Here is a 23,611-nt window from a genome sequence, read left to right on the forward strand (position 1 = left end):
TTCAACTATTTACCTGGCAAGGTGACCAGCAAGACGCTATGCCAGCTTGCCAACACAGTAGAATCCTATTTCCTAAATATTGATAGTAAATACACAGAAAAATAAACATGCAAGCAAAATTCTATCCCACCCCAAAGCATGCAGAGAACGAAAGGCCTTTCGAGTTGACTCCAAATTCTCAGGAGAATAAGCCTCTCCTGATCCTCAAGAGCCAACGAAAGTCTGTTGGATTTGACCAGTATTTATACCAAATGATCAAAGAGGTCCCTCAATAATCAAATTACAGTTGTAAGTTAACATTTAGAAGTTGAAATTGTTTTACAGGAAATTGCTTCCTTGGTCTCACACAACAAAAGTTTACACTTTTATTTACCGGATCAGTATAGTGTTATTGTTTTCCTGGTGTTCCCACCATTGGGGATAAACTGTTCTTTGAAGCTATCAGAGAGATAACTTTGAAGTTATCTCTGAGGTGGAAGTGGGGTATGTGAACTCCTGTATCTCCGGAGTTAGTTTGCCTTCCGGATTGAAGTCTGTCAATGCCCAAATGGCCTTTCCTGTCAGCTGCAGTTTATGGCCTAGGAAATTGTGGGTCTCACACCTGTGGAATTTTACATTGATTCAGATTCTGGGAATGGAATGTGTGACTTTTGCGTGTGACCAAGAAAGAGATTTGCTTGGAACAAAAGGGCTGGCAAAGAATCATGGTCTGGTTCATTGAAGCAGGCCATGCCTCCTTGCTGTTTTGCTAGCAAAGATAGAGACAGATATATGGATTTTATAAACTATTTGGTTCATTTTTAAACCCAAACCTTCTATATTTCTAAAATTTCTTACCACAGACAGTATACTGGTTAGGATGTTGGTTTAGGACTGGGGGGATTGGAATTCAGATCCCCACTTGGCATTGAAGTTCAGGCTTCTTCCCTGCTGGGATTCCCCCCCCCCATGGAGAGCAGCAAGCCCCTGCCTTTTTGAGAGCTTCCACACAATGTCCCGCTGTTCCATTGTGTTGCATAGTCGAGTGGTGTAACACGCATGTGTGAACTAGCCAGTGAGCAGAATAGCATTAAGCATTTATTGGCACCTTATTTGTTGATGACAGGGAAAAAGTTTTTGTTCCTGAACGTGGCACTCGACCAGGAGCAAACCGAGTAATGGTCATTATCACCGACGGAGAGGCTACCGACTCAGACAATGGAAGTGTAAAAGCTGCCAAGGACAAGAAGATCCTGCGTTTCATAATTGGGGTAAACGTTCTAAGAGTTCTGAGTACTTCAGTACACTTGGCCATTGCTTAGTTCTCTGCATGCTGTGTAAATACTTAATGGGATCCTGCAGTTTTTTTACATTCATTCTTGCTCAGTTCCTCTCCTTACTGCAATCCCTGTCGCAAATGGCTTATGCCCATGCAGGTCCCATGATCTCCAGCAGACGCTTGTCAGGTAGTCAAAGGGAACACCCATTCCCTTTTTCACCAGACAAAACGCTGGCTGGATCCCACCCTGTATATTGTATGGACGTCTGCTTTTCTAACTGATTGTAAGCCACCTAGAACAGAACTCTGGAGAGGCAGCATCCCAAATAAATAAATAATGGGGCAGCTTACCCCAGAATCAAACTTCTCATACAAATCTGTCAATTACCCTAAACCAGGGGTGTCGAACTCATTTGTTATGGAGGGCCGGATTTGACATAAATTGGACTTTGTTGGGCCGGGCCATGTGTGTCATAACATGTAATGCCAGGGAGTGGAGATATAAACTTGATAAAAGACACAAACACAAAGGTTTTTTAAAAAACTTAAAATAAAAACATGCTCAAAAAGTTAGCATTCTTGCAATATTTTGTTTATTTAACAGTCTCTGATAACTGACACTTCTTGCTCTGAATTATTGCATCAAAATGTCTGTGCTGTAGCAATCTGGGAGGGGGAGGAACCTCAGTCCAGATCAGGAAGCAGACCCTATCTCTCCTGAGCGATTGGGGGAGTCTGGGAAAGCAAGGTATGACGCAGCCGCAGCAGCAGAACTGGAGGAAGAAGCAGGAGACAGCCAGTCCCTTGTGGGCCTGATAGAAGCCCTCTGGGGGCCTGATCTGGCCCCCAGGCCGCATGTTTGACACCCCTGCCCTAAACTTTAGAGGGAAAAAAAAAACTTGCTTCTTGCTTCTCCTTTCTCCATCTCCAAATGAGTTGTTTAAAATAAAATTTTACTTAAATAAAATGTTTCGAAGATAAGTCATGGGCCTTCTGCATACTCTGTAGTTCAGAGAACTGTGAGTTTTGGTAGGCTGGAGACTGTAAGGAATCTGTTTTCCGGGAAGCTGTTGGAGGACTAGCAGTTGTGCTGCCTGCTGTAGGAGTCCCTTTAGCCTGATTGTGCTTTGCTGGAGTCACTGAAACAGACCACTGTCCAGGCCCCGGTCACACGAGAGGTTTTGGGCCGGGAGAGGGACGGATCGGGGGCGCAGCAAACGGGTGCGATCCCACCGCAACATCTGGGAAGCGTTGCGCGCCGTCCCCGATCCGGCCCTTCCGCCCAAAACACGCAGCAAAAATAAACCACCTACCAAGGTCGCATCAAGGCTGGCCATGGGATCGCCAGCGCGTCCTTTCGCCGGCGCATCCCCGACTCCTGGCCGAACTGCGCATGCTCAGACATGCGCAGTTCAGCAGCCTCCCGCCGCTGTCTCTCTGGTCTCCCCGGCATCTGATCGTGCCGGGGAGCAATTGCGCCGCGGTTCACGGGATCCGTATGATCCCGCCACCGCGTGCCTATCTTGGTGCGGCTTTTAAAAGCCGCACTTTTGCCCGACTTTTTCCCCCCGTGTGGCAGGGACCCAAGTCTCCTGTGGCCTCTTATCTGAAGGTAACTAAACCTAACTAAACCTAAACCGCTTCCCCTACTCCTCAAATCCACATGTTCACTTAGTAATGCTGCCTGAACCCTACACCATTTGTTATTGTTTTGCATGGGGACCCTGTCCTGACCTGGACGGCCCAGGCTAGACTGATCTTGTCAGATCTCGGAAGCTAAGCAGGGTCGGCCCTGGTTAGTGCTTGGATGGGAGACCGCCAAGGAAGTCCAGGGTCGCGACGCAGAGGCAGGCAAGGGCAAGACCACCTCCGTAACGTCTCTTGCCTTGGAAAAACCCTGTGGGGTCGCCATAAGTCCAGCTGCAGCTTGATCCCACTCTCTGCCCCAACCACCATCATGAGGCTCTCCCTGTGCAATGAGGAGCTCTGCTCCGCCAGGGTTCCTGGTTACACGGAGGAAGCCTTGCACACTCACGACGATCAGCGTTTTAAGCCAAACATATGGAGGCTGGAGTGACTCCCCACCAGGCATTCAAAGTAAGGTCTGCCTAGGGCTTAAAAACCAGTAGTTCATAGAATCGGAGAGCATGTCACAGAGGGTTGTGTTCTCTCTCTCTCTCTCACTCACTCATGATTTGCTCCCCGATTCACCTGCCCAGCATCCCCCTTCTCTTAAAAGGTAAAGGTTCCCTTGCTCGAAAGCCAGTCGAGTCCGACTCTAGGGTTGCGGTGCTCCTCTCCGTTTCAAAGCCGAAGAGCCAGCACTGTCCGAAGACGTTTCCATGGTCATGTGGCCAGCATGACTAAACACCAAGGCTCACGGAACGCTGTTATCTTCCCACCGAAGTGGTCCCTATTTATCTCCTTGCAATCTCTTGCTTTCGAACTGCTAGGTTGGCAGGAGCTGGAACTAGAGACGGGAGCTCACTCCGTCATGCAGCACACTCGGATCTCGAACTGCTGAACTACTGATCTTCCACAGCCTGCAGTTCAGCGTTTTAACCACTTGAGCCACCGCAGCTCCTTTTACCACTTCTCTTACCACTGCTCAAAATCTGCCTGTGTCTCACTTGGTCTTTCATCGCCTCCCCAGATTGGACGCCACTTCCCCAAGAACGTGACCCAAGCCAAGGTCACGAAGATCGCCTCGGAACCCATCAGTGCCTTCGTGAAGGTCCTCAAGAGGTTCGAGGAGCTCAAGGACAGCTTCAACGAGCTCCAGGCAAAGATCTACGATATCGAAGGTGTCATGTCAGGATGACATATCGCTTGGTGGGTTGGGAGTGGGAGGGGACGTTAAAGGTGTCCCATCGTGCTTCCCAAATCTAGTTTCTTTGCAAGCCCAGCCCCCGTTTCCACCCCTCCCACGGTTGCATCTGGGCTTCTGAGACGGGAGGAGCATCGGTTTATTACAAAGATAACCTTTCCCCTCCTGTCTTCATTGCAGGCACCAGTGACAGTCGCTCCTTCTACCTGGAGATGTCATCGAGTGGATTCAGTGCCGACATATCCCACGTGAGGGTGAACCAAGGCCACGGTGTGGAATGAGGAGGGGTCTCTGGTGTGGGTGGCCCCACGAGTGCTAAACCTTCTCTTCCTTCCTCTCCTCACTCTAGGGCCGGGTGGTCCTGGGTGCCGTGGGTGCCAACAATTGGGCCGGCGGCCTGTTAGAGCAGCAGGAGGGTTTGGCCAATGAAAAGTTCATCACCGCCCCCACTGCTAAGGGTGAAATGAAAGCAGCCTACTTGGGTATGTAGAGAAGGTTTCCTCTTTGCACCCTGAAGTTTCTTCACACTTTGGACGCTCCCTGTCAGGTCTATGGCGTGATCCTGGGCAATCATCATTGTCCATCGGTCTGTCTTTATTACAGCCTGCAGACCATTCAGAGGAAGAAAAACACTATTACAGTATTAATAATCCGAGTGAAATCTCTCATCCTAAAATATCTAACATTAATGGTTAGCATCTGAGTAGATTATACAGAGGACGTTGACTCTACACGTATTTTAATTAATTAATGGTTAGCATCTGAGTAGATTATACACAGGACGTTGACTCTACCCGTATTTTAATTGCAGGGAACAGAAATTGAGCCACAGGTAACAATAGTTCTTTGGAGAGCCTTCACCAATAACAGTTGCAGAGTCCTCCGCCTCAGAGAGCAGTTTTTTTTGTCAACCAGCCCTGGTTTCGATAAATCCAGGCGTGCCTGTATGTAAAATCTACAGTGGTAAATGCTGTAGATTAACAGATCAGATTAAAAGAGCAAGGACAAAACCTACAATTAGATGGGATGTTTTTGTATCTTCCTGTCAAGCATACAGATGGTAACATGTTAAATCTAGCCAGTGTAAATGCGTGGTGATACCTTGGAATTGTTAATATAAGATAGGTAACGTCCATGTTAATGTGGGATCATTGGAACACAGTTAAATGGTAGGAGAGAGCACACACTGCGGGCTTTAGCCACTGTTTCCTGGCAATGAATATCCTGTAATTGTTTGCCTTTCCTCCAGAGTGACTGGCCCAAGGCCACCCAGTGAGCTTCCGTGGCACGAGTGGGAATTTGAACCTGGATCTCCAAGTTCCTAGCCTTAACACTCTCAACCACCACACCACCCTGGTTTAACAGAAGCACGGAGGGCCTTCCAGGGCCATCTTAGGAAGTTACTCGTCCTCCCTGCTCCAAAGCTAGAAAAGGATGGTGAATCGATTTGGCTGTGTAGTGGTTTGGTACAGTGGTTAAGTGTAGTGGTTTGATGTAGTGGTTAAGACTCTAATCTGGAAGAACCAGGTTTGATTCCCCCCTCCTCCACTCGCAGCTGCTGGATGACCTTGGGCAAGCCGTAGTTCTGTCAGAGGTGTTCTTGAAAAAGAGCAGTTTCTGTCAGAGCTCTCTCAGCCCCACCTACCTCACAGGATGTCTGTGGTGGGGAGGGGAAGGGAAAGGAGTTTGTAAGCCGCTCTGAGACACCTTTGGGTAGTGAAGGGCGGGGTATAAATCCAATCTCTTCTTCTTCTTCTTCTGTGTAGATGCTTCTTCGTTCCACCTTGATTAATTTGTCTGTTCTTTCCAGGCTATGCACTGAAATTCTTGCAGCATCAGAAGAGGGAGCTGTATGCTGTTGGTGCCCCTCGGTACCAACATGTGGGAAGGGTCCTGGTGTTCGAGGTCAACCCCAGCCCTGCCAACTGGACCTTAAAGCAGCAGATTCCTGGAGAGCAGGTGAGGAGAATGGGGTCCTCTAGTATACCCAAAATTTACTGGGGGGGGGGGTTATGGCCACTCAAATGCCCGGTGTGGTGCAAAGGGGGAACGCCAGTGGCCTCGCATGCCTGATCCAGGCTCACCATGTACCTCTTGAGGGACCACTGTGCAAGTGGCCCCCTTTTCATCCCACACATTTTAATCTTCCCTTTGCAGATAGGGTCCTATTTTGGGGCAGTCCTTTGTCCAGTGGACGTGGACAGCGATGGTGAAACAGACCTGCTTCTCATCGGGGCACAGCTATATTTTAAAGGCCGGAGAGGAGGTCGTGTTTATGTCTACGGCTGGGCACAGGTGAGGAGAGACTGGGCAAAGAGAAGGGGCGGTGCCATATGTTGGGGTTTTTTCGTGCCCTGTTGGGACCAGTGTTCCCTCTAAGCTGAGTTAGTGTGAGCCAGCTCACAGTTTTTTAGCCTCCAGCTCACACATTTTTGCCTTAGCTCAGGAAGGGATGGCTCCAGAGCAAACTAATTTACACAGTAGCCAAATCGCTCGCTCACAACTTTAATGCCGGTAGCTCACAAAGTAGAATTTTTGCTCACAAGACTCCACAGCTTAGAGGAAGCATGGGTTGGGACGACCCAATATTTTATCACAGAATTTACAAATAGGACCCTTTCCCCTTCCAGGATAATCTTGCCCTCCAGGGGGAGCTTCAAGGGGACTTGGAGTACCCCTTGGGCAGGTTTGGAGCGGCTATTGCTGACTTGGCGGACATCAATGGGGATGGACTGACGGATGTGGCTGTGGGGGCCCCCTTAGAAGATGGGGAAAGTGGAGTTGTCTACATCTACAATGGCCACGAGAAGACTGTGCATATGGAGTATACCCAGGTAACGAACTGTGACGCTAATTCCCTTGCTGGATCATACTAGCGTACTAGCTGCGGCTTTCAAAGACCTGTTGATTGACAAATAAAGCCGCTGCCAATCAATTAGGCAGCACCTTTTTTAAAAAAAAATGCTCCTTATTGAAAAAGAAAAGAATGGAAGGGGTGGACTCTTCTAAGATGGAGTCTACTGCGGCCATCTAACAGTAAAAACAGTGTGGTCCCGTCCCCCCCCGCCCCTTCAAGGTGACTGTTTTAGTCACAAGCAATTCTATGTAAATTTAATGAACTGATTGTATCAATCAAAATTCATAGTAGATTAATCCTAAGGCAATCGTTTTCAAACTGTGTCAAGCAGGACCCTCGTACCCTATCTTGGTGCCCCAGGCTTCTGGCAGGGCATGTCTGGGGAGGCAATGGGCATCAAGCAGAGCCAGTTTGGTGTAGTGCTTAGGAGAGGCAGGCTGTAATCCGGAGAACTGGGTTTGATTCCCCGCTCCTCCACATGGAGCTGCTGGGTGACCTTGGGCCAGCCACAGTTCTCCCAGAGCTGTTCTCTCAAGAGCTCTCTTAGCCCCACCTACCTCACAGGGTGTCTGTTATGGGGAGAGGAAGGGAAGGAGATTGTAAGCCGCTCTGAGTCTCCGACTAAAGGGCGGGATATAAATCCAACCCTTCTCCTTCTCCTCCTCTGACTGTGGGTTGCAACTACCTTGCAGGCAGGTCACGAGACCCAGAGGGAGGAGAACAGGATGAGTTGGGAGAAGAAGAAGGCCTGATGTCACGGGTTCCCCTCTGTAGAGTGTACAGCTTGTTACTCAGTAATTCTGTATACTTTATAAACACTACACACGGGGGAAAATGTGTTTGCTCTTAACTGATGTGAGTGTTCTGCATTTTTATGTGGGGGAGAGGAAAAGAAGTGAGTGCAGAGGTCATTTCGGGGGGGATCGCGGGGGATCGCAGTTCCCCCGGGTGAGGTACAGGGGGCGGGGCACATGACGAAGCCCCGCCCCCTGCTTCCGCCCCCCCTGCTTCCGGCCCTCATTCAGCCAGGAGGAGGCAGGAGAAGAGGGAGGGTAAGTTGCTTCCTCCCCGCCTCTCCCCACCCCTGCCTGCCTGGGGCCAGGGAGGGCCTTCGCGGGGCTTCCTCGCACTCCCGCTGGCCTTGCAGGTCCACCGCCGGGCCCCTGATGTCAGGGGGTGTGGCATATGCTAATGAGTTATGCTAATGAGTTCCCCTAGCTCTTTTTCTACGAAATGACCCCTGAGTGAGTGTTCATCATTTTCAGGGGCCGCACAGGGAAGTAAAAATGAGTGCTAAGAAGGACACGAAAGGAGAGCCAGTTTCGTGTAGTGGTTAAGTGTGCGGACTCTAATCTGGGAGAACCGGGTTTGATTCCCCACTCCTCCACTTGCACCTGCTGATGTGACCTTGGGTCAGCCACAAGCTCTGGCACAGCTGTCCTTGAAAAAGAGCAGTTTGTGTCAGAGTTCTCTCAGCCCCACCCGCCTCACAGGGTGTCTGTTGTGGGGAGGGGAAGGGAAAGGAGTTTGTAAGCCGCTCTGAGACTCCCAAGTGAAGGGCGGGGTTTAAATCCGATCTCTTCACTTCTTCTTCTTCTTTCCACAAGGGGACACTTCCCTGTGGTTTTGTTGTTGCCGAAACAGCAGCTGGTGGCTCTTTGCCCTGAATTTCCCCTGCCCTAGGCAGTTAGTGGTCAAATAAGTCGTTCCCCCCCAATCAGTAATTGCCATATCAATGTACTGTTACTGATATGTAGCTGTCTGGTCCTAAGTTACCATTTCCCTTCCCCAGAAAATTAACGGAGCACAGGTATCCCCTGGCTTGAAATTCTTTGGACGTTCCATCCATGGAAAGACAGACCTCAGTCAAGACGGACTCCCTGACATTGCTGTGGGAGCTCTGGGAAAGGCCGTGGTACTCTGGTGAGTGACTCTAGGGAGCAACACTATGGGGAGCTTTTAAAATGGCCGCCGAGGTCATAGGAATGTGTGTGGATCTGTTCCGGGGTTCTCGTACTCTACCCCCCAGTTTGGCAGTAGAATGGTGAATTAGGGAGAAAGAGGTGGATTGGGGAGAAAGAGGTGCTGGAGGTTGGGGCGTGAGTGTTGGGTTCTTACCTCCTATAAATTAAGAGAAAAGGAGCTGCGGTGGCTCAAGTGGTTAAGATGCTGAACTGCAGGCTGTGGAAGGTCAGTAGTTCAGCAGTTCGAGACCCAGGGTGCTGCATGACGGAGTTAGCTCCCATCTCTAGTCCCAGCTCCTGCCAACCTAGCAGTTCGAAAGCAAGAAATTGCAAAGAGATAAATAGGGACCACTTCGGTGGGAAAGTAATGACGTTCCGTGCGCCTTGGTGCTTAGTCATGCCGGCCACATGACCACGTCTTCGGACAGCGCTGGCTCTTCGGCTTTGAAACGGAGATGAGCGCTGCAACCCTAGAGTCGGATTCGACTGGCTTTTGAGCAAGGGAACCTTTACCTTTAAATTAAGAGAAGGGTTTTTTGTTCAATTAGAAATAGTATGTGCATGTGTGAGCCTGAAACAACTCCAGCAAATGGGGCCTTGTGAAAAGAGAGCCTGTGGAGAAACTCTTGGACTCTGGTTATGGATGGGAATTAAAATCTAACTGGTTGAGGGAGCGGGATGTGATGCTAAGACAGCTGGGTTCTCAGGTAGGGGGAAGGCGAAGGATGGGATCTACGCATTCTGTCAGTGAGTGAGCGTATGAAGAACCCGACTGAATCCGGTCAAGAGTCCGCCTAGTCCTGTTTCCCACAGTGGCCAACAAGATGCCTCCAGGAAGCCTGCAAGCAGGGCAAGGAGGCAGAAGAGCCCTTCCTCCAAAGTGTGACTCAAGACGGGGGGTCGTAGCTGGGGCTTAATGAGAACCCTGCAACATCTGGAATGACGTTTCAAGAGAGGAGGGCCTTGGAGCATGTTCATGATTCCAGATGGGCAGCCTTTTTAGTCTGTAGTATTAAAATGAAGGAGGGGCCCAGTGACACCTTGAAGACTTCATAAAATTAATTCCAGCATACGGGTTTCACGAGTCAGAGCCAATGTTCCCTCTAAGCTGTGGAGTCTTGTGAGCAAAAATTCTACTTCGTGAGTTACTGGCATTAAAGTTGTGAGCGAGCGATTTGGCTGCTGGATAAACTAGTTTGCTCTGAAGCCATCCTTCCTGAGCCAATACAAAAATGTGTGAGCCAGAGGCTAAAAAACTGTGAGCTAGCTCACTCTAACTCAGCGTAGAGCAGTGATGGCGAGCCTTTTAGAGACCGAGTGCCCAAACCCCAATTATTTATCGCAAAGTGCCAACACGGCAATCGAACCTGAATACTGAGGTTTTACTTTAGAAAAAACAACTCATACATTAACTTAAGATGATCTGCACAAAGTAAGGAAAGCGATCCCAAATGCTTTCATTTACGTAAAATTATTTGGCAGAGAATTTGACACTTTAATGATGGTCTGGGCCTGGCTGGAGCGATGGCGTGCGTGCCCACAGAGAGGGCTCTGAGTGCCACCTCTGGCACCCGTGCCATAGGTTCACCACCACTGGCTTAGAGGGAACACTGGTCAGAGCTCCCTTCATCAGATGGATGGAAGTGTATGTCCATTGGGGGTGGAAAGTGCCATCAAGTCACAGATGACTTACGGCGACCCTGTAGGGTTTCCCAGGCAAGAGACCATCAGAAATGGTTTTCCATTGTCTGCCTCAATGTCGCGATCCTGGTATTCCCTGGAGGTCTCCCATCCAAGTATTAAACCAAGGCCGACCCTGCTTCGCTTCCGGGATCTAGCAAGATCGGGCTAGCCTGGGCCATGCAGGTCAGGGCATACATCCATTAGGCAGTTAAATTTAAACTAAAAGCTGCAAACAACAGAAAGGAGGTTGGGGGGAGAGGATGTGTTGCAAAGAGTTTGTTAAGAGCAGCTTTCTGTGGAATTAACCACAGCTAGTCCTCAGACTGCGGTGGCTCAAGTGGTTAAGACGCTGAACTGCAGGCTGTGGAAGGTCGGTAGTTCAGCAGTTCGAGACCCGAGTGTGCCGCATGACGGAGTGAGCTCCCGTCTCTAGTCCCAGCTCCTGCCAACCTAGCAGTTCGAAAGCAAGAAATCGCAAGGAGATAAATAGGTACCATTTCGGTGGGAAGGTAACAGCGTTTCGTGCGCCTTGGTGTTCAGGCATGCCGGCCACATGACCACGGAAATGTCTTCAGACAGTGCTGGCTCTTCGGCTTTGAAACGGAGATGAGCACCGCAACCCTAGAGTCGGACTCGACTGGCTTTCAAGCCAGGGAACCTTTACCTTTACCTTTTAGTCCTCAGATGGTGTTTTTTTGTGTGTGTGTGTGAGTAATTGTGTGTGCGTGCTTGCAAGCCTGGAAGTCATGGTGACTACTGGCGAGTGGCGACCCCTAGTGGGGCTTGGACGTTTCGGAGGCTTCGATATTACCTGCCCCCGTGTATTCCCTGGAGGTCTCCCTTCCAAGTACTTTCCAGGGTCGGCCCTGCTGAGCTTTTGAGATCTGATGAGATCGGGCTTGCCTGGGGGCCACCCAGGGCAGCCCTCAGATATCTATGATTAGCAGGCAGGGATTCCGGAGGAGACTTCCAGGCAGATTTGAATTACCGGCAACTCTTTTGGTATGACCACATTACCCACTGGAGCCAGAGAGCTCTTGTCTGCAGCAGGGGGGACCGGCAGGTAGTACCTGTTCTCCTCCGTGTCTCTGCAGCTCCAGGCCCATTGTGACCGTGGCAGCGACTGTGCAGTTCTGGCCGCAGGAAATCCCGGTGAAAGACGTGGAATGTCAGGGGAGTGCCGGGTCCTGGCAGGCTGTGGAGGTCAACCTCGACATCTGCTTCAATGCCAGTTTAGCCACCAAGCACTACCAAGGTAAGGCGTGCCAGAGACTCACGTACAGCTGTCCCTAATCCCTGCAGTCCAGGGGCAGATTCAGCATCCAGAGCTGTATATTCAGGGGGCAGCGAGCAGCTACAGAATGGGTGGGGACGTGGTGGCCACCTGACAGCCACGCTGATTCTGTGAACTGAGGCAGATCACGAGAGGGAGGGCAGGAAGAGCTGCACAAAGGCTTAGTCCTTGTGGCCCTCTTTTACACGCCCAGGGAAATGCTGATCGCCACTCTGGGGTCAGGAAGCCGTTTTCCTCCAGGCCAGTTTGGACGGGGATTCTAGAGGTTGTTTGTCATCTTCTAGGCATGGAGCAGGGGTCCCGGGGGTTGTGCGGGGGGTATTTGTGCATTTCCTGCATTGTGCGGGGGGTTGGACTAGATGACCCTGAAGGTCCTCTCCAACACTAGGATTCTATGATGTCAACACACTGAGGATATATTCCGGAAGAGGAACGGTTCCCAAACGGTTTCTGGTCTGTCATTTCAGACAGAACAGTTTGAGAACCAGTTCCCTTCCAGAATATTTTTGTCATTTCATACACAATCGCTTCTGTCCCATTTAGGAAACAGGGCTGAAGCGTTTTACCTGTCAACTGCTTCCAAGTACTCCTCAGTTTCCTCTCCCAGTTCCGATGCGCTTTTCCCCCGCTGTTTTTCGCCTGCGTGAGCGATCTCCGGCTTTTTTTTTGAACGTTTGCTTTATAGCGTTATAGCGCTATAGTGCTATAACGCTATAATGAAACAGCATTATATCAACCCCATTGGAATGCCTGGAGTGTTTTGTTTAGTGCTATAGCGCTATAGCACTATAAAGCAAACGTTTTTTTAAAAAGCCGGTGTTCGCCCGCACTGGCAAAAAATGGCGGGGGGGAAGCGGAAAAGCCGGAGATCGCCCACACGGGCGAAAAACAGTGGGGGGAAAGCGGGAAAAAGCGGTGCAGTCTGAAATGGCAAACCGCTTCAGATCCAGCTCTTTACCGGAAGGGGAAAGCCATGTGTGAAATGGCAGCCCTATACCAGTTCACTTCAAAACGGATCATTACCGGCTTGAAACCGGGTGAAACTGGGTAATGTGAAATTCCCCACTCTGTCCCTACACTGCTGATATTCTGTCCACCTGATAGGAAGCAGTCTTTTTCTTCTTCCAGGGCACCTCTCTGCCAACCTTTCCTTCTACTTGGAGATTGACGGAAACCGGATGAAGAACCGAGGAGTGTTCAGGAATGGCAAGAAGGTCCTGGAGGGGGCCCGGAGCATATCCGTGGGATCGGTGTGCCTTCAAGAGAAGATTCGCATCCCAGTAAGTAGCGGTTACACTCCTTCCCTACAGGAGTCGCTGCAGCCCCTGAGACGAAGCTGGCTGCGTAGGCCCAGATCCCTCTACCGACAAGAACGGATTTATATCTCTGAGGGCTCTGTGGTGTTGTCCGGCAACCCTTTCCGTTGCCTTTCAGAACTGCATTGAGGATTACATCTCAAGTATCAAGGTCTTTGTGAATTTCTCCCTCAACGATGACAAGGACCCTAACAAGGGAGGTCTTAGCCCTATTCTGAACCCACTAAGCAACAGAACTACAGTGGAGGTAAGACGTGGGAGTCCGGACCCCTGGAGTCTTGGGAAACAAAGTGGATCTAGCAGAGGAGAATAGGCTGAGGGTCTTCTTGATCGCAGAATTTCTACATAGGGTTTAGTGGATCTGGGCAGAGGGGTATTAAGGGAATCAGCTGCCCTCGGGAGGTGGTGAGCTCCCCCTCACTGGCATTCTTGAAGCAGCGGCTGGACAAACACTTGTCAGGGAGGCTCTAGTCTAGGCTGATCCTGCACTGAGCAGGGGGCTGGATTAGATGGCCTGTATGGCCCCTTCCGACTCTGCGGTTCTGTGATTCTATAAGACAGAAATATGGAATGACCAAGCTGAGACTAAAGCTTTCTGTGTTGGAAAATGCATGACGGTGGTATTTATCTTTCCAGTTTTTAAGAAAGTAGACTATTATTGATATTGATCTGTAGGAAACAGGGCTTTCTGGAGGGGAATGGATGGGCTAGAGCAAAAAGCTCCTGGTGAATCTAGATGTCTGGCACGAAGAGGCAATATATGGGACAGATCTAATACACTAACTACTCTCGTGCTCTTGGTAAATGCCAGATTCCTTTTGAGAAGAACTGCGGGGAAGATGCAGTGTGTGAGGCTGACCTGAGACTCCGCTTCCATGCTTCAGGGTATGTAAAACCCCTCCGATGGCAGCAAATAATAATTCATTTGTTCAGTACCCACTTGTTCAATACCACAGTTCAATACCCATTTCAAGCTGTCTGTTGCATTATTATTCTCACATTGTGGGCGGGGGCTGAGGCTGAGAGAATATTGGCTTCTCTAAAGTCTTGTTCACACTACAAAACTGTAAGCAACTGCAAGTACATGGTGGGGAGCCCGCTTTAGGAAACACCAGCAGCACATGGAAAATCTGTGGCAGTGGATTTCAACATTTTGAGTTCATGTTGTGGTCAGTCACACAGCATTCCATAAACTTTTGTTTATTCTGCACCACCACTGTCTCCTGTGGCATCATATTAAAAAATTTGCAGCAATGAATAATATAAAACCTGTATCGGTTGCATCATGGCTTCCTCCAAAGTATCTGTGAGGGTGCTGAGAATGATCTTTTAGCACTCCATCGCCGCCTTCTCCCTACCACAAGACTATAGGGTGATTTCCCACAAGCGCTGCTCCGCACTCACTCTTCTCTTTGCCCCGATGGTACGGGTCAATTTCACAGAAGCTGCTGCGCAGCCGCATTTTGCCCCGCAGCTTCGCGTGATTTCCCCCACGTCTACTCAATCCTGTTTTTTGAGGATTGAGTAGACACGGCCACGCAGCAGCTTGTGTGAAATTGACACGTACCATCGGGGCAATAGGGAGGAGTGAGCGCAGAGCAGCGCTTGGGGGAAATCACCCTATAGTTTCCAAGGTGCCCTGGGGACAGGAAATAAGTATTAAGGCAAATTTTTAATATAGCTACATCCCAAGGCTACCTAGCAACTTCCTCATGGGGCGGCCATCTCTTTAGTGTTTTCCACGAAACTGCAACCCAAACGAGGAATGGAGAGTGGCTAATGTATTTGTTCCCCTAAAACGTCTTTTCGAACAGGTCTGAGAAGCTGCTTCTGTCTCCGGCGTTTGTCCTGAGGGTGGTCTTGGAACTGGAGAATCTCCAAGAGGATGCTTACCGTACAGTCCTCCACTTGCTCCACGTTCCTGGCCTCTCCTTCCGCAGAGCTTCTGTGTTGGGGGTAGGTGCTCCACCTGTAAAAGGTCTTCGCCATCATAAACAACCCATCTCTCCCCCAGCATGTTGTGATCTTCCCAGGTGGGGTGGTGCAGATAAGGTCTGAAAAGTACGCAAACGGAGAGTGATTTCAGCAAAGCGTACTTTATTCTATCCGGAACAAGACGACTTTGGCCGGCTCGCAGGCCGGCTTATATTCCCGGAGAAACCGCCACCCAAAACACCCCCCCACTTCCCAATAGGTTATTTACAGCGGCCGAGAGTCCCATTGGCTCTCGGCCAGGAACCTAGCCCCCTGATTGGAGCGGGCTAGGATCCGCATATTCCATTGTCTCTTGGAGCAAAGCTTGACGTTTGTCTCTGGACTTGTCTGGACATGTCTGGACTTGTCAGGACTTGATACATCACAGGGTCCTTTTCTCCCACCAGGAAGGGGGGAGAGGGGGGGAGAGAGAGAGAGAGAGAGACGTACATTTTTTAGCAAGTTGGTTCTTGGTTTCTCCAACCCAACTTGCAACTACACAACAGTTGCAAGGCATGTCATTTTAAAGATCGCAGGGAGCCCTTTTCAGCTTGGAGCTCCGGCAGGGGGAAGGAGGGGCTCCTGCTTGGAACTGTGGTGTGGGGCCGGAGCAGTGTTCCCTCTAAGCTGAGTTAGTGTGAGCTTGCTCACTGTTTTTTAGCCTCCAGCTCACACATTTTTGTCTTAGCTCCGGAAGGATGGCTCAAAGGCAAACTATTTTACGCAGTAGCCAAATCGCTTGGTCACAGCTTTAATGCCAGTAGCTCACAAGGTATGATTTTTTTGCTTACAAGACTCCACAGCTTAGAGGGAGCATTGGTCAGGAGGGGCTCCCCCCCGGTCCCATGCCCCAAAGAACTCTCTTTGATTTTTAACGTGACATCCCTTGGAACTGCTACGTGGCTGCAAGGGAAAGTGACTTGGGTCGGGAGAACCCAGGTCTAGCTCAGCAAAAAATGTAATGTCTGGTTTGGCCTTGAGATAATAATAATAATAATACTTTCCATTTATTAATTGCTTTCCCCAGTGGGCTCAAAGCGATGTACAGTTACTCAATATAGACAAGGGACTAACAATGTTTGTAGGGGATAGGGAAGACAACATATATTCATTTTTAATTGCACGCGCTGTCACTGCCCGGTATAGACGTCTTCTGGCTTGGCTCCGTCGTTTTCTGCACGGCTGCGTGTTGGCCAGGCTTCAGGACCCATATGTCAATCGCCACACTGCCACCGCCTGGCTGGAACATTCATTGCAGGGATTCTTTCGTAGCCGAGAAGCTATTTCGCCTTCCAAGCCTCGACCAAGACCAGATGCAGTTTGGGAAGTGGACAGAAGGGATCTGCTCACTCGAGAGGTTCATAATCGCTGAAGGTTTAGGTCGCATTGCAGTCATGCAAGAGAAAATTTGCAACCGGGGCCGGTTTCTCTGTGGCTCACGACGACACCCCTTGTTTTTTTCCACAGAAAAGTGCTCACATCATGAGCTGTGGTGGGATGCCAGTAGCGGAAGGATTCAAGAGTCTTGTTTGCAATGTCAGCCATCCTGTCTATAGGGAGCAAACACATGTGAGTATGCAGTCATGCCAGGGCAGCTGTGGCGATCTCACAATATCCTGCATGGTACTTAACTCGAGCTAGGCGGTTACTTCAGTTCTAGAGAAAGCACCTGTATCCAGGGCTTTTTTGGTAGAAAAAGCCCAGCAGGAACTCATTACCATAATTGGCCACACCCAACAGCAGAAACGTATTAGCATATTAGGCCACACCCCTGAAAGCACAGGTCATTAGCATATGAGGCCACACCCCTGTGTTACCAGAAGTGTGGTCATCCAGCCACACCCACCTTTTGCTTGTTATTCTGTTTACCTTGTTCGTTGTCAAAACCCAGGGCCTTTTTTTGTAGCAGGAACTCCTTTGCATGTTAGGCCACACACCCCTAATGTAGCCAATCCGAATGAGTTTCTGCTGTTGGGTGTGGCCTATTATGCTAATGAGTTCCTACTGGGCGTGGCCAACTCAGGAGCCAGCCAAAACTTCGTTCCTGTGCACATGCGTGCCCAAAAATAGCCCTGCCTATATCCATTTTTTATGCTGGCACCCTCTGGAGACTACAGAATTGGCCTCATTTTGGGAGGAAAAGATGCTCCAAGACCGAGGCCTGTGCAAAGACCTCTCTGTGTTGACTGGAGATGTGTCTTGGAGCCACAGGGGCAGAGTGAAAAGCACCCAAGAGCTAGCCAGGCTGAGTGGCCCTTGCAGCTTGGGTGAAGCTTGGCTCTGCTTGCTGCTAGCCACCAGCAGCCCACCACCCAGAACTTTCCCTGTATGTCAAACGGCCAGTTTGTCCCTGTCTAGAGTTATTCCATAACTGCCATGCAGAACCAAATGAAGACAGAAGAATCCTGGGCTGGGCTTGGGGGCCTATAGGAACAGCAGGAGGAAAGGGGAGAACTTTGGGGAATAGAAAGCGATGCCAGCGATGCACTGGCAGGCACTGGCCAATTGCTGTAAGGAGGGGGGAGTCCCAAGGGAAGAATGAAAGTACAAAGTACACCAGACGCGTAGAGAGGCAAGAACACTGGCTTCTGTAGAGTGGGGTCAGTGCATACAAAAGCAAGTGCATCGTGGAGGATGATCATGATTTTGTGCTTTTAAGAAACAGCTGTTAAAGAATTCCTGTGGATCGCCTTTAACATGTATCATAAGAGTGGAGGGATACAGTAAGGGGTGTGGGAGCAGCCTGATGCGTTGTCATGGCAGAGCTACTCTGCAGATGTGGACTTGATCAGTCCTCTGGACTATAAATACAAATGCCTCTCACAGGCACCACCAGGGAATGCAAGGCTCTCGTTCTCCTTGCATTTCCTGGCATGCATCTCTCCCTTGTTCGGAGTTGTGGGTGCACTCTGGAGCAGGGGTCATTTCGTAGAAAAAGAGGTGCAGGAGCTCATTAGCATAACTCATTAGCATAACTTATTTGCATATGCCACACCCGCTGACATCACCGGAAGTGTGTCAGAAGGCAACACCCACTGCTCAGGCTCCACTGGACTGTTTTGGATTGCTAGCTATTGGGGGGGGGGGAGAGAACATGCGGATCTGTCCTCGCAGAGGAGGGAGAGCTTGTACCTGAATAAAACTTGGTCTTAAAGGCACCACTGGACTGTTTTGGACCGGGGGGGGGGGGGCTCTGCAACTTACCTGGCTGCTTCTTGCTCTGACTGAGGGCTGCTGGGAGCAGGGGGCGGGGCTTGTTGCATGTGCCCGCCCCCTGGGCTCTTTACTGCCGGAGCTCCGCTTTTGTGCGCTCCTGCAGGAGATAACCCCTGCTCTGGAGAAAAAAAGAGAGAAGTATGGCGGGCACTGTGAATTTTCTCAGTTTTGGCTTCTCCTCCATTCCAGGTTTTGATGGAATTCAGGTTTGATGTTCTTGAAAATAGCTCCTGGGGAGACAGTGTAGAGATGGAGGCCTATGTCAGCAGGTAAGTCTGTGCTGCCCGGTGACTTTGGGAGGGTTTGTGCAAAGGGGCTCTGCAGAGCATGGGGCTGGAGGGGAAATGCCGGAATGAGGAATTTGGCGGCAGTGGCAGAGCAGGTATGATCATGTGAAGGAAGTTCAAGAAAGGTTTTGACGGAGAAGAGGGCCTTGAGGACTGAGGACTCGGAAGAGGAGAGAGGAGTGAATGATGAAGTCATACAGAACAGTATAGCAAAAAAGCACAGGGGAATTTATTTATTTTTAATTTATTTTTATTTATTTTATATTTATACCCTGCCCTCCCCGCAAGCGGGAACCAAACAGATTTTTATTTATCTTATTTAAAACATTTATTAGCTGCCTTTCTTCCTTATGGAGGTCAAGATGGCGTACAGCATCGATAAAACACGGAAAATAAAATGCACGAAAAACATAAAAACCAAAATGGAAAATCACAACTCAGGAGGCCTGCCAGTAAAAATGACCAGACACAGATCGAGGTGGGCAGCAATGCTCCCTCTAAGCTGTGGAGTCTTGTGAGCAAAAAGTCTACTTTGTGAGCTCCTGGCATTAAAGTTGTGAGCGAGCGATTTGGCTGCTGCATAAATTAGTTTGCTCTGGAGCCATCCTTCCCGAGCTGAGAGAAAAAACTGTGAGCCGGGGCTAAAAAACTGCGACCTAGCTCACACTAACTCAGCTTAGAGGGAACACTGGTGGGCAGCCATGTTGGTCTGAAGCCGCAGAGCCCATGTTGAGTCCCGTGGCACCTTTAAGACCAACAAAAGTTTATCCAAGGTATGAGCTTTCGTGCCTGCACGAGGAAATGTGCGTGCGCACGAAAGCTTACACCTTGAATAAACTTTTGTTGGTCTTAAAGGTGCCACGGGACTCAACATTGGTTCTGTAACCAAACACAGTCCTAAATAAAACTGCCTTCAGACGCTTCCTAAAGATCGAAAGTGGGGGGGGGGCAGGCACACCTCCCTGGGGAGGAGCTTGTTCCAGAATTGTGGGGCTGCCACTGAAAAGGCCCTCTCCTTGTGCACCCACACCCAATGAGCTTCTTTGATTGGTGGGATGGCCGGGAGGGCCTCTCCCCGCGATCTCGATTCCCAGACAGGAGCACATGGGAGAAGACGGTCCTTCAGAGACCCTCGTCGCAAGCCATGTTGGGCTTTAAAGGTCAAAGCCAGCCCCTTGAATTGGGCTCCGGGGTGGATCAGTAGCCAGGGTAATCGCTGTAATGTCAGGGTCAGATGCTCCTGGTAGCTGGCTCTGACCAGCAAACTAGCTGCAGCATTCTGCACTAGCTGCATCTTCTGAACACTCGTCAAGGATATGCATAACTTATTTAAGATGTCTAGGATGCTGGGGCAGGATTCCTTGCGAGGTCTTGATTGCTTGGCTATGCTTGGACTCAAAAACATGAGGCGATCCCTGGCTCTAATAATCTTTTTTGTATTCCTGACATCTGTTTGGCTGTCTGTCTTGCAGTGACAACGAGAAGAATGAGACCCTTCCTAACAACCGAGACAGTCTCAGCATCCCTGTCCTGTACCCCATCAATGTCATTGTCAAGGGGTAAGAGAATGGGTACCTTTGCTCCCTACGCTCCCACTTTGCTCTATAGCTAAGAGAAGTTCTTGACCATAGCTGCCTTTTGTACAATTCCATGTAAGCGTCACACAAGTGTAGAATCTGGAAACGGGTGCAGAATCCATCACCCTGAACATCTTGGACTGAACCCAATGGCTCTCTTCTGCTAAGATGCAGGGCTATTTTTGGGCAGGAACACACAGGAACGGAGTTCTGGCTGGCTCCCAAGTTGGCCACGCCCAGCAGGAACTCAACAGCATAACAGGCCACACCCAACAGCAGAAACTCATTAGTATTGGCTACATTAGGGGTGTATGGCCTAACATGCAAAGGAGTTCCTGCTACAAAAAAAGCCCTGGGTTTTGACAACAAACAAGGTAAACAGAATAAGAAGGGAAAGGTGGGTGTGGCTGGATGACCACACTTCTGGCAACATGGGGGTGCAGCCTAATGTGCTAATGAGCTGTGATGTCAGGGGTGTGGCCTAATATGCTAATGAGTTTCTGCTCTTGGGTGTGGCCTATTATGCTAATGAGTTCCTGCTGGGCTTTTTCTACAAAAAGAGCCCTGCATGGATCCACTGATTCCCTCCCGTAGATTCTGCCTCTTGGAGGAAAAGAGAATGGAGTCCTTGGGATCCAAATCCTTAGTTTTTATTGTATGTTTTAAGGTTAAGTTTCTAGCCCTTACTGCCGTGAAAGTAGGCTTGAAAGTTAGAGGTCAACACTTGGGTGAATTTGTTGTAGGAATGGGGAGGGGAAGGTGACCTGTGTTTTTCCAACCGTTTGTCTTTGCATAGTTCCCCCCCCCTCGTCCTAGCAGAAGCAGCGGAGGGCTAGCCACTGTTGCAAGAAAACCAACTCAAGTCAATTTAAGGAGTAATAAGTTTATTATGGTATAAACTCTCATGGGCTAGATCCCCCTTTTGTCAGAGGACATGTAGTATAATCCTCAATTGTATCTGTGTGTGTAATCACATGGATACAGAGGAAAAATGATAAAGCATTGGGTTTAAAGGCCGTGAAATGCAAGAGGTGCAGCCTGTGATATTTCTGTGGAGCAGAGGCTCGAGAATTTGGAATGTTATCAGGAAATGTTACTGGGAAGGAAATGGGGAGATGGGCATTAGTGCCTGGAGTGTTCTAGTGTCACTGTGGTCTGGGGAGACAGCTGGCCTGACATCCAGCTCCCCCATGCCAGAATCCCTGCCACTGGTGTCCCATGTGGTACTTGCAAAGAAGACGTTTCCCCTTGGTAAGCAGGGCTCTTTTTGTAGAAAAAGCCCAGCAGGAACTCATTAGCATAATAGGCCACACCCAACAGCAGGTACTCATTAGCATATTAGGTCACACCCCTGACCGCACAGCTCATTAGCACATTAGGCCGCACCCCCATGTTACCAGAAGTGTGCTCATCCAGCCACACCCACTTTTTGCTTCTTATTCTGTTTACCTTGTTTGTTGTCAAAACCCGGGGCCTTTTTTTGTAGCAGGAACGCCTTTGCATGTTAGGCCACACACCCCTAATGTAGCCAATCCTAATGAGTTTCTGCTGTTGGGTATGGCCTATTATGCTAATGAGTTCCTGCTGGGCGTGGCCAACTTGGAAGCCAGCCGGGACTCCGTTCCTGTGCGTTCCTGCCCCAAAATAGCCCTGGTAACAAGTTTTATTTCCCACCTTTTTTTAGCCGGAACTGAGTGGCTGGGTGTCCTACGGTGACAGTGACTGCAGTGGAGTTATTGGAAGATGTCCAGGGGCACGTTGTTCCATTCATTGTCGCCGAAATAATGGGGTTGAGCTCACCCTGCCCCAGTGTCTTGCCCATCTCACCTTCGTGTTTGTTCTTTTTCCAATGCAGCTTGGAGACATCCATTCAGTACATCAACTTCAGTTCTGTCGAACAGGAAAACAAGACAGTGATGCACGTTTATGAAGTGAGTGAGTGAGAGAGAGCGCCGGCAAGGCCATGCAGAGCAACAAGTTTGGAATGTTCAGGATCTAAAGTTTGGAATGTTCAGGATCTGAACTTTGGAATGTTCAGGATCTGAACTTTGGAATGTTCAGGATCTGAACTTTGGAATGTTCAGGATCTGAACTTTGGAATGTTCAGGATCTGAACTTTGGAATGTTCAGGATCTGAACTTTGGAATGTTCAGGATCTGAACTTTGGAATGTTCAGGATCTGAACTTTGGAATGTTCAGGATCTGAAATGATCAGGAAACACCTTACCTAGGTCCCAGCCTTCTCTCTGGGAAACCTTTCTTGCCTCGGCCTTCTCTGTTCCACTTCTAATCAATTAGGAGTTGGAAAGTCCAGTTCTTCCATCCTACGCAGCTCTGGCTGCTGGAGCCGGTTGGCCTTTGTTACTTTAATATAGGTTCCGTGGGCTTTGAACAGGAGAGCTAAGAAGGCTGGAGGCAGATTGGAGGGACGGATGTCTACGGACATAAACACAGAGACTGCTTTACTGGGTCTGCCTGAAGTCCATCTCTGTTGCTTCTGTTTCATGTGCAGGAGCCAGATAGACAGCTACCCCTGAAAAGCTTAGAAACAGGGCCTCTTGGGAGAAATAGCAAGTTTTCGTATGGATCCAAAATCACTACTTAAACAGTTACAACCAGGGGTCATTTCGTAGAAAAAGAGGTGCAGGAGCTCATTAGTATAACTTATTTGCATATGCCACACCCCCTGACATCACCGGAAGTGTGTCAGAAGGCAACACCCACCGCTCAGGCTCCACTGGATTGTTTTGGATTGCTAGCTATTGGGGCGGGGGGGACCTGCAGATCTGTCCTCGCAGAGGAGGGAGAGCTTGTACCTGAATAAAACTTGGTCTTAAAGGTGCCACTGGTCTGTTTTGGACTGCTATCTATGGGGGGAGGGCTCTGCAACTTAACTGGCTGCTTTTTGCTCCTCGTGGCCCGGGGCTGCTGGGATCAGGGGGCGGGGCTTTTCCATGTGCCCGCCCCCTGGGCTCTTTACTGCCGGAGCTCCGCTCCTGTGCGCTCCTGCAGGAAATGACCCCTGGTTACAACGCAGGTCTTTAGTAACTAAACAATTCCAATGGGATGGATTTATTTCCTGCTCTGCAACAGAGAGAGATTCATGTTTTGCTTGTAGGATCTTGCCCCTGGGAATGAGTGTTGCTGTGTTTTATGGGGAATATAGGGCTATACTGCACTGTGCAGAGCCTGTTTCAGTTGTGCGTACGGCTGGTCCTGGAAAAGGAATGTCTCGAGTAGTGCAAAAGTTTCCCGACATGAAAGCAGCCTTCTTTTAGCTCAGCTTTGGCCTTTTATTCCTTGAAGAAGGACCCCATTGAACTGTCCTCCCTTCAGCCTCTTCCTCCTCCTCCCTCCA

The 23,611-nt window shown here is 49.6% G+C and overlaps 1 protein-coding gene across 1 annotated transcript in view; it reads left to right on the forward strand.

The window, feature by feature from the left end:
- The window catches only part of ITGAL (integrin subunit alpha L), a gene marked incomplete at its 5' end in the record, with an annotated part of 55,662 nt that overhangs the window by 21,140 nt on the left and 10,911 nt on the right, over positions 1 to 23,611 (forward strand). The window contains 17 exons of the mRNA XM_015412138.1: positions 1,106 to 1,250; positions 3,912 to 4,062; positions 4,266 to 4,333; positions 4,435 to 4,567; positions 5,896 to 6,044; positions 6,243 to 6,380; positions 6,716 to 6,919; positions 8,735 to 8,865; positions 11,684 to 11,844; positions 13,012 to 13,163; positions 13,318 to 13,446; positions 14,011 to 14,084; positions 15,014 to 15,155; positions 16,641 to 16,742; positions 18,579 to 18,658; positions 20,149 to 20,235; positions 22,109 to 22,184. Of these exons, the coding sequence (XP_015267624.1) occupies positions 1,106 to 1,250; positions 3,912 to 4,062; positions 4,266 to 4,333; positions 4,435 to 4,567; positions 5,896 to 6,044; positions 6,243 to 6,380; positions 6,716 to 6,919; positions 8,735 to 8,865; positions 11,684 to 11,844; positions 13,012 to 13,163; positions 13,318 to 13,446; positions 14,011 to 14,084; positions 15,014 to 15,155; positions 16,641 to 16,742; positions 18,579 to 18,658; positions 20,149 to 20,235; positions 22,109 to 22,184 (2,122 nt within the window). The remainder of the gene's footprint in view (positions 1 to 1,105; positions 1,251 to 3,911; positions 4,063 to 4,265; positions 4,334 to 4,434; positions 4,568 to 5,895; positions 6,045 to 6,242; positions 6,381 to 6,715; positions 6,920 to 8,734; positions 8,866 to 11,683; positions 11,845 to 13,011; positions 13,164 to 13,317; positions 13,447 to 14,010; positions 14,085 to 15,013; positions 15,156 to 16,640; positions 16,743 to 18,578; positions 18,659 to 20,148; positions 20,236 to 22,108; positions 22,185 to 23,611) is intronic.

The sequence above is a fragment of the Gekko japonicus genome, unplaced genomic scaffold (genome assembly GCF_001447785.1).
Source record: "Gekko japonicus isolate JY-2015 unplaced genomic scaffold, Gekko_japonicus_V1.1 scaffold2144, whole genome shotgun sequence".
Lineage (NCBI taxonomy): Eukaryota > Metazoa > Chordata > Lepidosauria > Squamata > Gekkonidae > Gekko > Gekko japonicus.